Source organism: Xenopus tropicalis, chromosome 2, assembly GCF_000004195.4.
Source record: "Xenopus tropicalis strain Nigerian chromosome 2, UCB_Xtro_10.0, whole genome shotgun sequence".
In the NCBI taxonomy this organism is placed as follows: Eukaryota; Metazoa; Chordata; class Amphibia; order Anura; family Pipidae; genus Xenopus; species Xenopus tropicalis.
This window is the reverse complement of record NC_030678.2, coordinates 66,638,459-66,651,164: the sequence shown is the minus strand read 5'-3', so window position 1 is coordinate 66,651,164 and position 12,706 is coordinate 66,638,459. Positions and strand designations below refer to the sequence as shown.

At 44.0% G+C, this 12,706-nt stretch overlaps 1 protein-coding gene across 2 annotated transcripts in view; it reads right to left on the bottom strand.

Annotated features, from left to right (window-relative positions):
• Nucleotides 1-12,706, bottom strand: part of pik3c2b (phosphatidylinositol-4-phosphate 3-kinase catalytic subunit type 2 beta) — a 318,516-nt gene that overhangs the window by 294,992 nt on the left and 10,818 nt on the right. For both annotated transcript variants that reach the window (XM_031896848.1, XM_031896849.1), the window contains exon 2: nucleotides 8,845-9,027. In XM_031896848.1, coding sequence (XP_031752708.1) covers nucleotides 8,845-9,017 — 173 coding nt within the window. In that variant the 5' untranslated portion in view covers nucleotides 9,018-9,027. The remainder of the gene's footprint in view (nucleotides 1-8,844; nucleotides 9,028-12,706) is intronic.

Genomic DNA, 12,706 nt, shown 5'->3' with positions numbered 1-12,706 from the left:
AGAGCCAACATGCCTGGGGTATCAGAGCTCCGACCGGAGGAGAGGCGCTACATCTGCCGCTACCTCCTGTGCAAATCCTATGACAGGCAGCCGCTGGGGATCGTAGGGGTCCATGAAAGGAAGAGGGCAATCCTCCGCAGGCTGATGCTGAGGGTGGAACATAGGTTTGCCCTCCGAATGGACCTCAGACTTCTCCAGCGGATATGGTCGGATATTAAGCGCAGGAGTCCAGATTTAGTTGCTGAAATAGCGGAAGGTAATTATTGTACTTTATTATATATATATATATATATATATATACATATATATATATATATATATATATTATTATTATTATTATTAGATATGGTACCCTCAGCAGGACATTGGGGCAGAAAAACAGAATTTGCCAAAGCTTGCCAGTTGCTTGGATTTCCATCTTATCATTACTATCCTTACTTAGTATGGCAGCTTTCTTAGCCTTCCCAAACTTGCCTGACAGTTAAAAATAAAACTTTGTAGTAGTATGCATAGTATGAGTATAATTTGGGGAAGGACCACGAATGTTTTAGGGGGCCCTGGCTAACAATGTCTGTCTGTCCTTTGTACTGAGGGTTCACAGGGGGAGGGGCCATTGGGGGCGTGGGAGGAGGGGGGCCCAAAAAATGTTGTTGTGAGGGGCCCCGTTATTTATGATGGTGGCCCTCTGTGTATGAATGTGTATATATATATATATATATATATATATATATATATATATATATATAATATATTTAAATAACATGTTGCAATACTATCTCACAGAACTTCAGCTGGATCCAGAGGCCCATCAACCCCAGGCTGCAGAGGCTCCCCAGGCTCCCCAAGCCCCCCAGGCTACACCACTGGCTGCAGAGGCCCCCGAGGCTCCAGAGGCCCCCCTGGCTACACCACCAGACACTCCCCAGGCCCTGGAGTTCTCACCCCAGGCCCCGGACTCTCCCCAGGCCAAAGACTGGGCGCCAGGTCTTCCAGCAGATGAGGGACCCTCACACCAGACCGAAGATGTGGGGACCCAAACAACACCTGGGTGGACTGACCCCACACTTTGGCCAATGCAGGAGGATCTGGACACCATCAAGGCCCAGTTGGCCCAGCTTCAGGGGAACATGGCCCAGCTCCAGCAGGACATGGCCGAAATCAAGGCCAGCAAGGCCTAAGTTTTATTTTTTATATTTTTAAAAAAATTTCTACGATTTCAATGTTAAAATAAAAATAGTTAGTTTTGTACTTTTGAACTGAGTAATGTCTAATTATTTTGCCTTCATTGATATGGTTTTCTATACGTTCATGTAGTTTCTCCTCCACTCTTACATTTATCAGTAACAGCATTAATATGCTATATGGGTTACATTTTTGCAAATATTCTGGCAACAATTTTGTTTTTAGGCCATTTTGCTGAATAGTAAAGCTTGCGTTAATTAGTGCGTAGCGTATTTTTTGGTCATAACCCGAACTACAGGTATACTCCCTGTTAACTATTTAGAACCCAGTCATCCCAGTGTCCCTGTTAACTAGCACAACCCGGTGGCCTATCCTAGGGGTGTCTGTCCTAAGGGCCCATTTTTGGTAAACCCCTACATTCTCCCCCTGCTGGAAATTGTCACCTCCTGGCTGACACATAGGGATGTAGCAAACCTCACAAATAAAGTTCGCGAACCCGTTCGCGAACTTCTGCCAAAAAGTGCGAACTTTTGCGAACCCCATAGACTTCAATGAGAAGGCGAACTTTAAAAACTAGAAAAGCCATTTCTGGCCAGAAAACTGATTTTAAAGTTGTTTAAAGGGTGCCACGACCTGGACAGTGGCATGCAGGAGGGGGATCAAGGGCAAAAATTTCTCTGAAAAATACGTTGTTGACACAGCGTTGCGTTTTGTGCTGTAAAGGGCAGAAATCACACTACATGTCTAAACTTGTGTAATAAACTGCTTTAAAATGTCTGGCGTCTACATGCCAATCAAGTCGTGTAAAGGTTACAGCCGGTTCACACGCAAAGACAAAACGCCGCAGTAGTGGATACGGAATATATTATTGCTGGTGGAAAAACATCGCTCAGGTGATTTTATTGCAATGCAATGTCACTACCATGTGTAACGTGTTTGGTGCACTACTATGAATAACAGCAAACAGCACTGGACACGTTAAAGAACAGTAAGTTAAATAAAAAAAATAAAAAAAATTAATAATAAAAAAAAAGTGATCTCTGGTTGGTGCTGGGGGTGAACTACTAGGAGCAGCACACCAGTCCCCAACACAGCTAGACTAATAGCACTGGGCTCTATAAATTACAGTAAAAAAGTAAAAAAAACACATAAAAAAAAATGATGTGAATGTGTGGTTGGTGCTTAGTGCACTACTATGAGCAGCACACCTGTCTTCAACACACACAGACGGAGCTGCAGTACACAATGAAAAGAAGAGTAACAGTAATCAGAAAATAAAAGCAGTCCTTACAAGGACTATTGGGTTACAGCAGATGAGATCAGCAGGACAGCTGCCCACAGCAGTTACATACATAGCAGCAGAAAGTAGATTACTAGTCAGCAAAGCTACCTAAACTGTCCCTCAAACCCCTGCACAGCTCTCTCCCTATGCTAACTCTTCAAGCACACACAGGCAGAATGTAAAATGGCTGCTGGGCTTCAGTTTATATATGGAAGGGAGTGGTCTGGGGATGGTCCAGGAGGGAGAGCTGCCTGATTGGCTGCCATGTATCTGCTGGCTCTGGGGTGAGAGGTCAAAATTTGGCTCCAGCTAAGGCGAACCCAAAATTGCGAACATCGCTAAAAGTTCGCGAACTTGCGAACACCCGATTTTCGTGCGAACTAGTTCTCCGGCGAACAGTTCGCTACATCTCTACTGACACATCCCATCACAACCCAAATACCAAACACAATACTTTTACCATACTGTTCACATCACGCTTCACAGCTCCTCCAGGAGACTGCCAGGGTACAATGGATGAACTGGAAGGGAAAAGTGAGACATTACAACATTCCCACCCTCCAAAGTCTTGGTGAAAGTCCCCACAAGAGTCTCTGTCCCTTTTAGACATTTCACAACTCAAAGAAGCAAAAAGGACAACTTACTGCCCCAAAAATCAACATTTTTATTAAACAGCAAAAATGATTTTCTTGAACCCCCCTCCTCCTTGAGGGAGTCCATATCCCAAGGTGATCAGCACCCTGGGATACCTTCCACCAATGGGTGGGTACTAGCATCAGCCCTTTTCGACGGACCGGACCCTCCTGGGTCAACTCAGAATCTCCCAACCGGGCATGTAGCAGCACTTGCCTCCCAACCAGCCGGTTGGCTGTAGTGTGGGTATTCCTCACCCATCCCCAACAGTTCCTTCGTGGAAAAGGAAAAGTCCCTCCTGGGGGGGGCACACCAGAACCGTAGGTGTCCCTCACCCTCTAACTGAAGAACTCCCCTCCTGGGGTTACACAAGTCCCATAGGAGACACTCTCTCATACCATATAGGTAAATCGCATCTGGATATCGATGTAAGAGGCGTAATAACTTGAGTGCGGCTTTTCCACCTTGACACCGGTGGGTAATTCTACCTCGGTGCTGAAATAACGTGGCTTTGGATTTTTTCGTCCACAGCTGTACACTGTGTGACGTAAGACTGTGCGGCCCCACCATCATTTTTTTTCCAGCGCCCTGATGAACTTCCAGGCCGCCATTTTCTTCACTGGATCAGCCTTGTGCAGACACTTTCCAGCCCTCTTTTCTTTAGAAGCTATTTCAGCCATAACCCAATCGTCCATTAAGGTCTCCATCTTGTCATACACCCAGAGGGGTGCATAGGGCATATAATATCCCCATAACTTAAAGATTTTGTAGTTCATTACCCTCTGTATTCGGGACACACGGCAGAATATGTCTGGGTCACCCCGACCAGGTAATACCCAGAAATCCTTCTCCTCCTTGGTAATTTTCCGGGGAGCTAAGAAGCCGTCTGGTAACTTAAACAATTGAGGGCTGTAGGCATCCTCCTCATCAGCTTCCTCTATATTTTCCCATCCAGGATTGGGGGTATTAACTGCCCCGGTGGCTCCTTCAGAGGATCCACTTCGCTTTCTGAGGACCTCTATATAATGTGGGGGAGGTTTAACCTCGGGTGTCTCCCCCTCATCACTATCGGCTTTGGGGCCCCGCTCTGCCTCCTCCGAGTATTGCTGCACCCCTTGGGGTTCTATCTTGTCGGCAGCCTGGGCTGGAGTGGTACATGGGGCTTCGGGCAAAATGGCCGTGGGCTCACTTTCTTCCCTCTCAGCTGGGGATACCCGGCCCTGTGGCTCATCACTTACTCCTTGGGGTCTGTCTGTACTCACGTCACCGTCGGCCACGGACCCTGAGGCCTCCACTTTCCAAGGGTACAGGTGTAGGGGTCCCGACACCAGGGTAAGCTCACTATCCCCCAGGTATCTCCCATACAGCGATGCACTCGACTTGTCAGCATTCAGAGTGGTAATCATGCCTAGCGTTGTACCGTGTCCACGGTTCAACCTTTCGTCTCTCAGTGGGCCCATCCAACATTGGTGTCCGCAGCTTGTGCAGCGTCCCATGGCCTGTTTTAGGGCGTAGTAGGCTTCGGCCCCGCAGTCACCACAGATTGGCACCATAATGGAATCCCCTTGAAACGTGGGTTTCTCCACAAAGGATCCCAGCCACACATAGCGGATACCATCCTCTGGTCTCTCATGCAGCGACAGTACACTGCCCTGCCCGGTTCCAGACTTGGCCGACATAATTGCTGTAATATGGCAGAGGAGCTCACTCACGTGACTCGCACTGAATACGAACTGGGAAAGTCCCAAGATGGCCGCCGTGACGTTAACAGGCTTCGTCACTTCCTCAGCCCTTGGCGCACTTTCTAACATCTCTTATTGGCCGATCAGCCTCACAGGCGGTCAATATGCAAATTAGGTACACTTCACCCTCTGGCAGGCCTCAATCTCACGTGTCTTCCCCGGCTCTCTTTTGGCGCCAACTATCCTGCAATCCAATTGGCCAGGAGCTGCCTTGCTCCTCTTTCTCGCCAAATCCCACCTTGGGGTTTGGATCAGGGTGGCCCAAATTTAGCCCGGTCGGGAGAAGGGTGCAACAGACAATCTAGGCCGCAGTTCCCTTAGGGCCCTGTCTGGTAAACAGTTCTCAAAACGATCTCAGCAGTGCCTCCAAATGTAGCCCACTTTTTAAACGCTTGTGGCACTACCTGCTGATTTCTCTGGTTTGGCGCTACAGGAGTCCTGAGCCCCCGCTTACTATGGAGGTTTACAGGGATTTCTCCCCTTAAAGGCGTGCCTCCACCCAGGGATGGTCTTGTGGAACTGTAATCCACCCCCTGGGAAACGATCAGGATGCTATGCCCCTTCTGGGACCCACGTACTCCTGGTGTAATGTACCCCACCCTGGGGTTATACCTTACCAGCTTGGTAGTGGTCCTCTGGGCTTGATAGATCTCACTGGATCACAGAGACCTTATCCGCACACCCTAACACTCCAAAAGATATTTGTCCGGTGCACACTGCTGAAGGGATCGGCACCCTCCAAAAACACTGTAGCTACAAAAAAAGCGAATGGCACTCAGGACTACAAACAAGGGTATAACCCTTTAAAAGTTTATTGCGGAGGTGCAACGTTTCGGGGCAATGTGACCCCTTTATCAAGCATGCTTGATTACTCTGTACAAGTACATTAGAGGGGATTATAGGCAGATGGGGGATGCTCTTTTTTCCCATAAAAACGATCAACGCACCAGATGTCACCCCTTTAGATTAGAGGAACGGAGCTTCCATTTGAAGCAGCGTAGGTGGTTTTTCATGGTGAGGGCAGTGAGGTTGTGGAATGCCCTTCCTAGAGATGTGGTAATGGCAGATTCTGTTAATGCCTTTAAGAGGGGCCTAGATGAGTTCTTGAACAATCAGAATATCCAAGGCTATTGTGATACTAATATCTACAGTTAGTACTAGTGGTTGTATTTATAGTTTATGTATGTGAGTGTATAGATTGGTAGATGTGGGTTAGGTGTGCTGGGTTTACTTGGACGGGTTGAACTTGATGGACACTGGTCTTTTTTCAACCCTATGTAACTATGTAACTATGTAACTATTACTTGAAACTACTATCTATTGACTGGGCCCTGGTAGCTCTACTACCCAGGCCTAAGATGGGTACAACCCTTTATATGGGCCTATGCACCACCCTGTGGCCATAACCCAAACTAGAGGTATACTCCTTGTTAACTATTTAGAACCCAGTCATCCCAGTGTCCCTGTTAACTAGCACCACCCGGTGGCCTATCCTAGGGGTGTCTGTCCTAAGGGCCCATTTTTGGTAAACCCCTACACATAGAAGTCCTATACTGTACCAAGCAGAATCCTGGAGGCAAGGAGAAACCACAGGCTAAACTTCCAATAGAAATTGGTCCTCCACAGTATATCAAAGTATAGTCAGAAGAGCCGACTATTTTTATCCCAGTTTGCAGGGGATCAGGTAACTGGACACTCCCTCCTCCCTCAGAAATGCAAGGGGTGTCACCATTAGCAAGGCACAGTGTGAGTTTTATGACCTGTGTATGGACTGAGTGTATGGACTGGACCAATGATACAAATGTCCATAACTCCTTGTGGGAACATAATAGAAAGATTAAATTAAATTCATCAATTCTAAATGATCCCACCGGTCCCATACAGACTAAACATAATTACTGTGTGACCTGCCCCTGCCCAGATATTCCTATCTGACAAACCAAGTACCCAAATCCAGTCATTTTTGGCTTGTATGAAAGGCCATGGTAAATTAAACATATACTCAGGTATTGGTACCTCTAGTATACATGGTATGGGTTCTGGGACAATATATGTGTATGACTTTGGGTTATGGTGTGACCTCCTCCACATCACCTATGATGGGTCCCAATGTGAACTCTAAGTCACTCCCACGTGGCTTTCACTCCCCCACATGGCATGGCTCTTATCAGCCAGGGATTAGAGCTGGGCATTCCAGGTTGTGAGGCATTTGCACATGGCTGGTTCTAGACCCTACGGTAGTGACCAGAGGCCTGTTAAATATCTGTCACCTCCTCTGATGAAGCGCCACACGGTGCGAAACGAGTTAGGAGAGTGGGTAGCATGAGGCACTGGGATTCACCTGTCCTTTTTGGTATAGTATGATTTATATGTTAGTTTTTGTTGTATTTATTTGAGCCAATAAATGTTGTGGTTTTTATTCCATTGAAATATTTGTTGTTTATTCATATCCCAAAGAAATGTCAGCCCAGTGCTCTAGGAACCCAAACCCTTACTTCCTACACCAATACTTTAGCCACACATGTGCACATGGCACTGGCAAAAAAAATGACATTGGGCATTGGATTGGACTTAAAATAAGGTTAATAAAATATACTTGTTATCCTTTGTTTTTTGTTGCGTTGAAAAAAAGTTGCCTCAACCAACCACCAGCCTGTTAGTAAACACTAACTAAGCATTAGTAAGAAGAGTCTCAGAAATTAAAGCTTCACCTTTCTGAATTATCTTTTATGAGGATAATGTCTCTAGAACTATATAATATATATCATATATTATAATTTGCTGAAGCACCTAACTACTCCAGAACAAACCTGCAAAGAAGCTACGTGACAATTTTTGGACGCGCAGTGAATTTTTCCGCGGTGAATATTTTAATCCGTTTTGAGAAACAATCCGTCAATGGTGAAACGCGGAAATTCGCTGCGAATCCATGCCTGGTGAAACATTTCGCCCATCCTATTCATTGTTGTTATTGCAAAGAAATTGCTTGAAGGTTGTGCATTCTTTTGAAACAAACATAACATTTTCTGTAAGACATCTGTAACCCCCTATTTGACCGTAAACCAGTTAAACACCAGCTATTAGTAGAGCACTGGGTACATTGCGACTCTCTTAAACAGGATGGGCCTTCGCTATATGGAAGGAAGTGCTGGAGGGTGTTGTTGCACTACACCTCCCACTGCCACTGTGTAATGTAACTGTTTATATCAAAAGATAAGCTGAACGCCAGGAGCTCTTGAAATCAAACTTTAACTCTTTATTGTCCAAGACAAGTTGTAGTAGTGCAGGAATAAATCAATACTCACATATGCAGAAATATAGAGAGGATGCCACTGGTTTATGGGTCCTACAGCCGACTATGGATCAAGGATTTACAGTGACCTGTATCCTGTGTCTTAACCATGGCCCTAGGGCTAAGGCAACATTGCCTGTGTGGAAGGGTACTTCCAGCTAACCTCCTTGTTGGAGCCTGAACTGCTCTTACTATGGGGTATAACTGTTAACTGATACAAGGGTCTTTGCCCAGTAACAGTACAAATCAAGAAGGGGTAGGGTTTAAAGCCATAGGGCAGCTTAACCCTATGGGTCCCTACACATCTTATTGAATACACTGTGCACTGGTGCAAACTATAAAATGCACAATCTTTCTTCCTCTGTTGGGAGTGGTTGCTAAATAGACTTCAGGCAAAAGGTGCTGCAGTCAGTTATTTCCTTGTAGTCCCTGGATGGGACTGCTTTTTTTACATCCCCAGACATCTGCACTGACAGATATGACCACTAGGGTCTATTTTCTTCTAGGCCCATGTTGTCAGTGCAGTAAGTCACTTCCTCTGAGTAGTTGTGGCTGCACAAGAAGCCACTGCATAGGCCCAGATGCAGTTACACTGCTGGAATTTCCAGCGTAGGGGGGTCAGACTTTCGTCATATGAAGTCTGATTTCAAACTGAAGTAATGCCCTTTCTAAAAACAGAATGCTCCTTCCTTAGTATAACATAAAATACATACCTGGCATGAAGCAACCTTAGTGCATCGTGATGATTCATTTCAGTCCACTGGCCCAACAGGGCAGAGATGTCAGGCAGGCATGCCCATTGCCAGCCGGGGGCTCTAAAAAGCTGCAAAGGCAGAGACCTAAGTTCTGATTGGCAGCAATTTTCCACCAGTATTTTCTTGTTCATGTTTGTCAGCCTGCAACCAAGAAAATGATTAATAAACAAACATGAAGCACAAATGATATACATATGCAGGTATATTTTTATTTATATAGCTTAATTAAAAATTAAGGGGGCATTTATTAAAGGTCATATATATTTGTGATTCATATTTTTTTCTGCCAAAATACAATTTTGTTACAGAAAAAAAAACAATTTTTTTTTCAAGATTTATTAGGCAAAAAACTCTAAAACCTGTCAAGATCATGGCAGATGTCCAAATAGGAAGATCTTTCTTTGCTTTGTGGTTTTAGAGATTTCAGGTTTTTTTGATGCTTGCATATGTGTGACAATACGAATAAGTCTTTTTTGGTTTGTGCTTTTTCAGTTTGGATATTTTGATAAATGAGATTCACGAAAGTATGTGTAGTTGAGGTTTCAGAAACCTCTAAAACCACAAAAGTGAGAATGTTGATAAATGGGCCTCTAAGTGTTGTGTTGAATAGACAAGTGGAAGGACATCCCTACCTTGAAGAGCTTACAATCTACATAAGCAAAGGGGGTTATTTATCAAAATTCATATTTTTTTCCTGCTATTGTTTTTTTGAGCAAGAAAGCGCAAATGTAAATTTCTGCATCTAAAAGCTTGCAAGTTCATATAGAAGTCACTGAAATTTGGCCTAGAAAAATTAACTATTTTTCAAATTTTTTTTCTTTCAATCTTTGTGTCCCAATAAAAATTACACAAAAATTTAAAATTTGAGGTATTCAATGGTTTTATTCAATCAAGTTTTTTAAATATGAACATTACACAAATATATATTTACTTTAATAACCACCTTATTGTTAGAGACAAGAAGAAGGAGAGCTCTTCCCCATACCTCCCAACATTTGAAAAGTGCAAAGGACAAAAAGAAAAAAAAATTGACCATGCCCATTTTTACAATCGCACCCCCTAAATACCACTCCCATTTAACAAAATTTGGCAGGTTATTTAACCTATTTCTGGGGGGTTTGGGGTCTTGTTTTATGTGATTTGCTAAAAAAGGTCAAATTGCCCTTTAAGATGCAAGTCTCATTTCCCCCAAGAGACTTGTTTATCTTATTAGTTACAATTGTATCTAAGTGCAGGTGTTGACTGTTAAGTATTCTGGGCTCTCTGCCAAAAGCCTACTTATCTAATTAAGTTTGAGAAACTTTGTATCTTTTTTGGCGGTCAGTGCAGGAGATCAAAAGGGAATAACGGACTTTTCAAATTCAAATCTGTGGCTACAGGTTGAGTTGCTAAAATTTGGGACTGTCCTGTGAAAATCGGGACAGTTGGGAGGTATAAATTACAATCTAAGTAGATATTTATTAGTATTAAGACACAAATAAAAGGCCATTAAGTGCTTCATCAATTAACTAAAAGATGCCTTGTAGTGCATTACACAGAACAGAAATTAACACTTATCTGCATTAATGAAAGAAACAACACTGTTATCTGTTCAAGTGTATTGTATACTGCATTGAAAATCACAAAAACCTGGACTTGGGTTGGCAGTGCATGTGATCTACTAAAAGTGGCCATACATGGTGCAATCTTCACCAAATGGTGCGAGGTCACCAAATCAGCGGATCATCTCCAGATATGCCCACCTTGGGCCAAATGATCAAATTAAAATGGTGGGTATATGGGCCTTCGGACCAAGCACTGCATCAAGGAGAAGATGCGGAGAACTGTCCAATGTTAAGCCAGAAATCGGTCAGGTAGGCCTACACGGGCAGATCTGCTGAATCAGTCTGAAGGGCCTGAAAATCTGTCCTTGTATGGCTACAGGCCATATGATTTTAGGCTACAGCCACACATGACTGATCCTCGGCTTGTGGATAAACACAGGCAGAGAATCTGCATCTAAGCTCCTAAAAGCTTCTTGATGTGCACTCAGACCCATTGCATCGGCAGGCACATGTAGCAGATTTGGGAGAAAACTGCTCAAGTATTCAGCTCTACACCAAAAATACAGCTATCTGGTAGATAATTAAAGCAGAAGTAAAGGTTGAAATTACTGGGAAATACCAAGTTAGGCACCCCGTAGTAATTCCATCACCAACCAGAAGTAGTCTTTTAGGTGTAACAGGAGAGTGCCGTGAGTGACAGTGATCCTACACACGGCTAAGGTTATTCCAGAAATCGTGGTACAAAAATGATCAGGCAAAAGGTCAAAAGTCAAAAGTCAAAAACCAGCAGAAATCAGAACGAAAAAGGCTTTAGCAAAGTCATAATACTCTAAACCAGCTTGGGTGCTGACTTTGGTAGATCTACAATAAAGTCTATGGATATATCAGACCAGGGTTGACTTAGGAACAGGCAGTGGATTGAGGAGACCACAGGGGAGAGAGAAAGGAATCTTCTTGTGGGCACAAACAGAACATGTAGCAAAATAATGGGTAACATCTTGGATGAAAAAAAGGCCACCAAAAACATCTGAAAATGAGATTGAATTACTTCTTAACGCCAGGATGACCCCACTAGAGGATCTGAGAGACTTTAGCCTGAGGGACAAAAGTCTTACGGAGACTTTCCGGAGAAATTTCAAAAGTCAGCCAGACTAAGGATACAGGGGCCACCACTCGCTCAGGGGGTATAATTGGACAGGGAAGGACTGAGGAAACTTCTTCTGAAGTCAGAGATCTGGATAGGGCATCAGCTTTGCATTCTTGAACCCAGGTCTATAGGAGATGATGAAACTGAACTTACAGAAGAAGTATGCCCTTCTAGCTTGTCGAGGGTTTATATATCATAATTTCTCTCGGCAGGTGACAATTTTCAGGAGAAAAAAGACACAGTGAAATCAATTTGCTGGGATAATATAGCTCCCAGCCCAGTATTAGTGGCGTCCACTCTCAAGGTAAATGGACAAGAGGTATCTGGATGGATCAGAACTGGAGCAAAAGCAAGATCTGGCTTTAGAGACTTAAAAGTTTTTTGGGCCTCGGGAGACCAGAGTGACTTAGAGTCTTTATGAGTGAGGGCAATGATGGGAGCCACAATTTAAGAAATGCCTTTAATAAACCTTCTGTAAAGCAGTCCACTCGGTAACCACAGAAACCTTGGCAGGATCCATCTCTTCCAGTTTTGCATTAAGATTGTTTTCTCTGAGACGTTGTAAAACTGAGTTGACTTGAGGAATATGTTCAGATAAGGAGGAAAAAAACACCAGGATATCATTAAGGTATCCTACAACTAGGGATGCACCGAATCCAGGATTCGGTTCGGTATTCGGCTGAATCCCTTGGGGTGGGTTTAGGGGTTAGGTGCATCCCTACCTACAACACACGCTTGCAACATGTCACAAAATATGTCATTTATGAGGTCTTGGAAGACTGTGGGGGCATTGCACAGCCCAAAGGACATGACTAGATACTCGTAGTGGCCATCACAGGTATTGAACACAGTTTTACACTCATCCCCTTAACGAATGCGAATCAGGTTGTAGGCACCTTGAAGATCAAATTGGAGAAAACCTTGGGCTTTTTTTAATCTGTCAAAGAGTTCAGGAATGCTTGAGAGGAAAAGGACTAAGAGGAATATGATAGGGTAGCCGGTACAAAAATTCTAGAAACTTGCTTATCTGGGAGTGAATCTATTCTGCCTAGGGGAGATTCCCTACTCGGACCTAGGCAGGAGTGTTTCCCTGACATTGAGCACAATATAAACAAATTGATTGTTAATC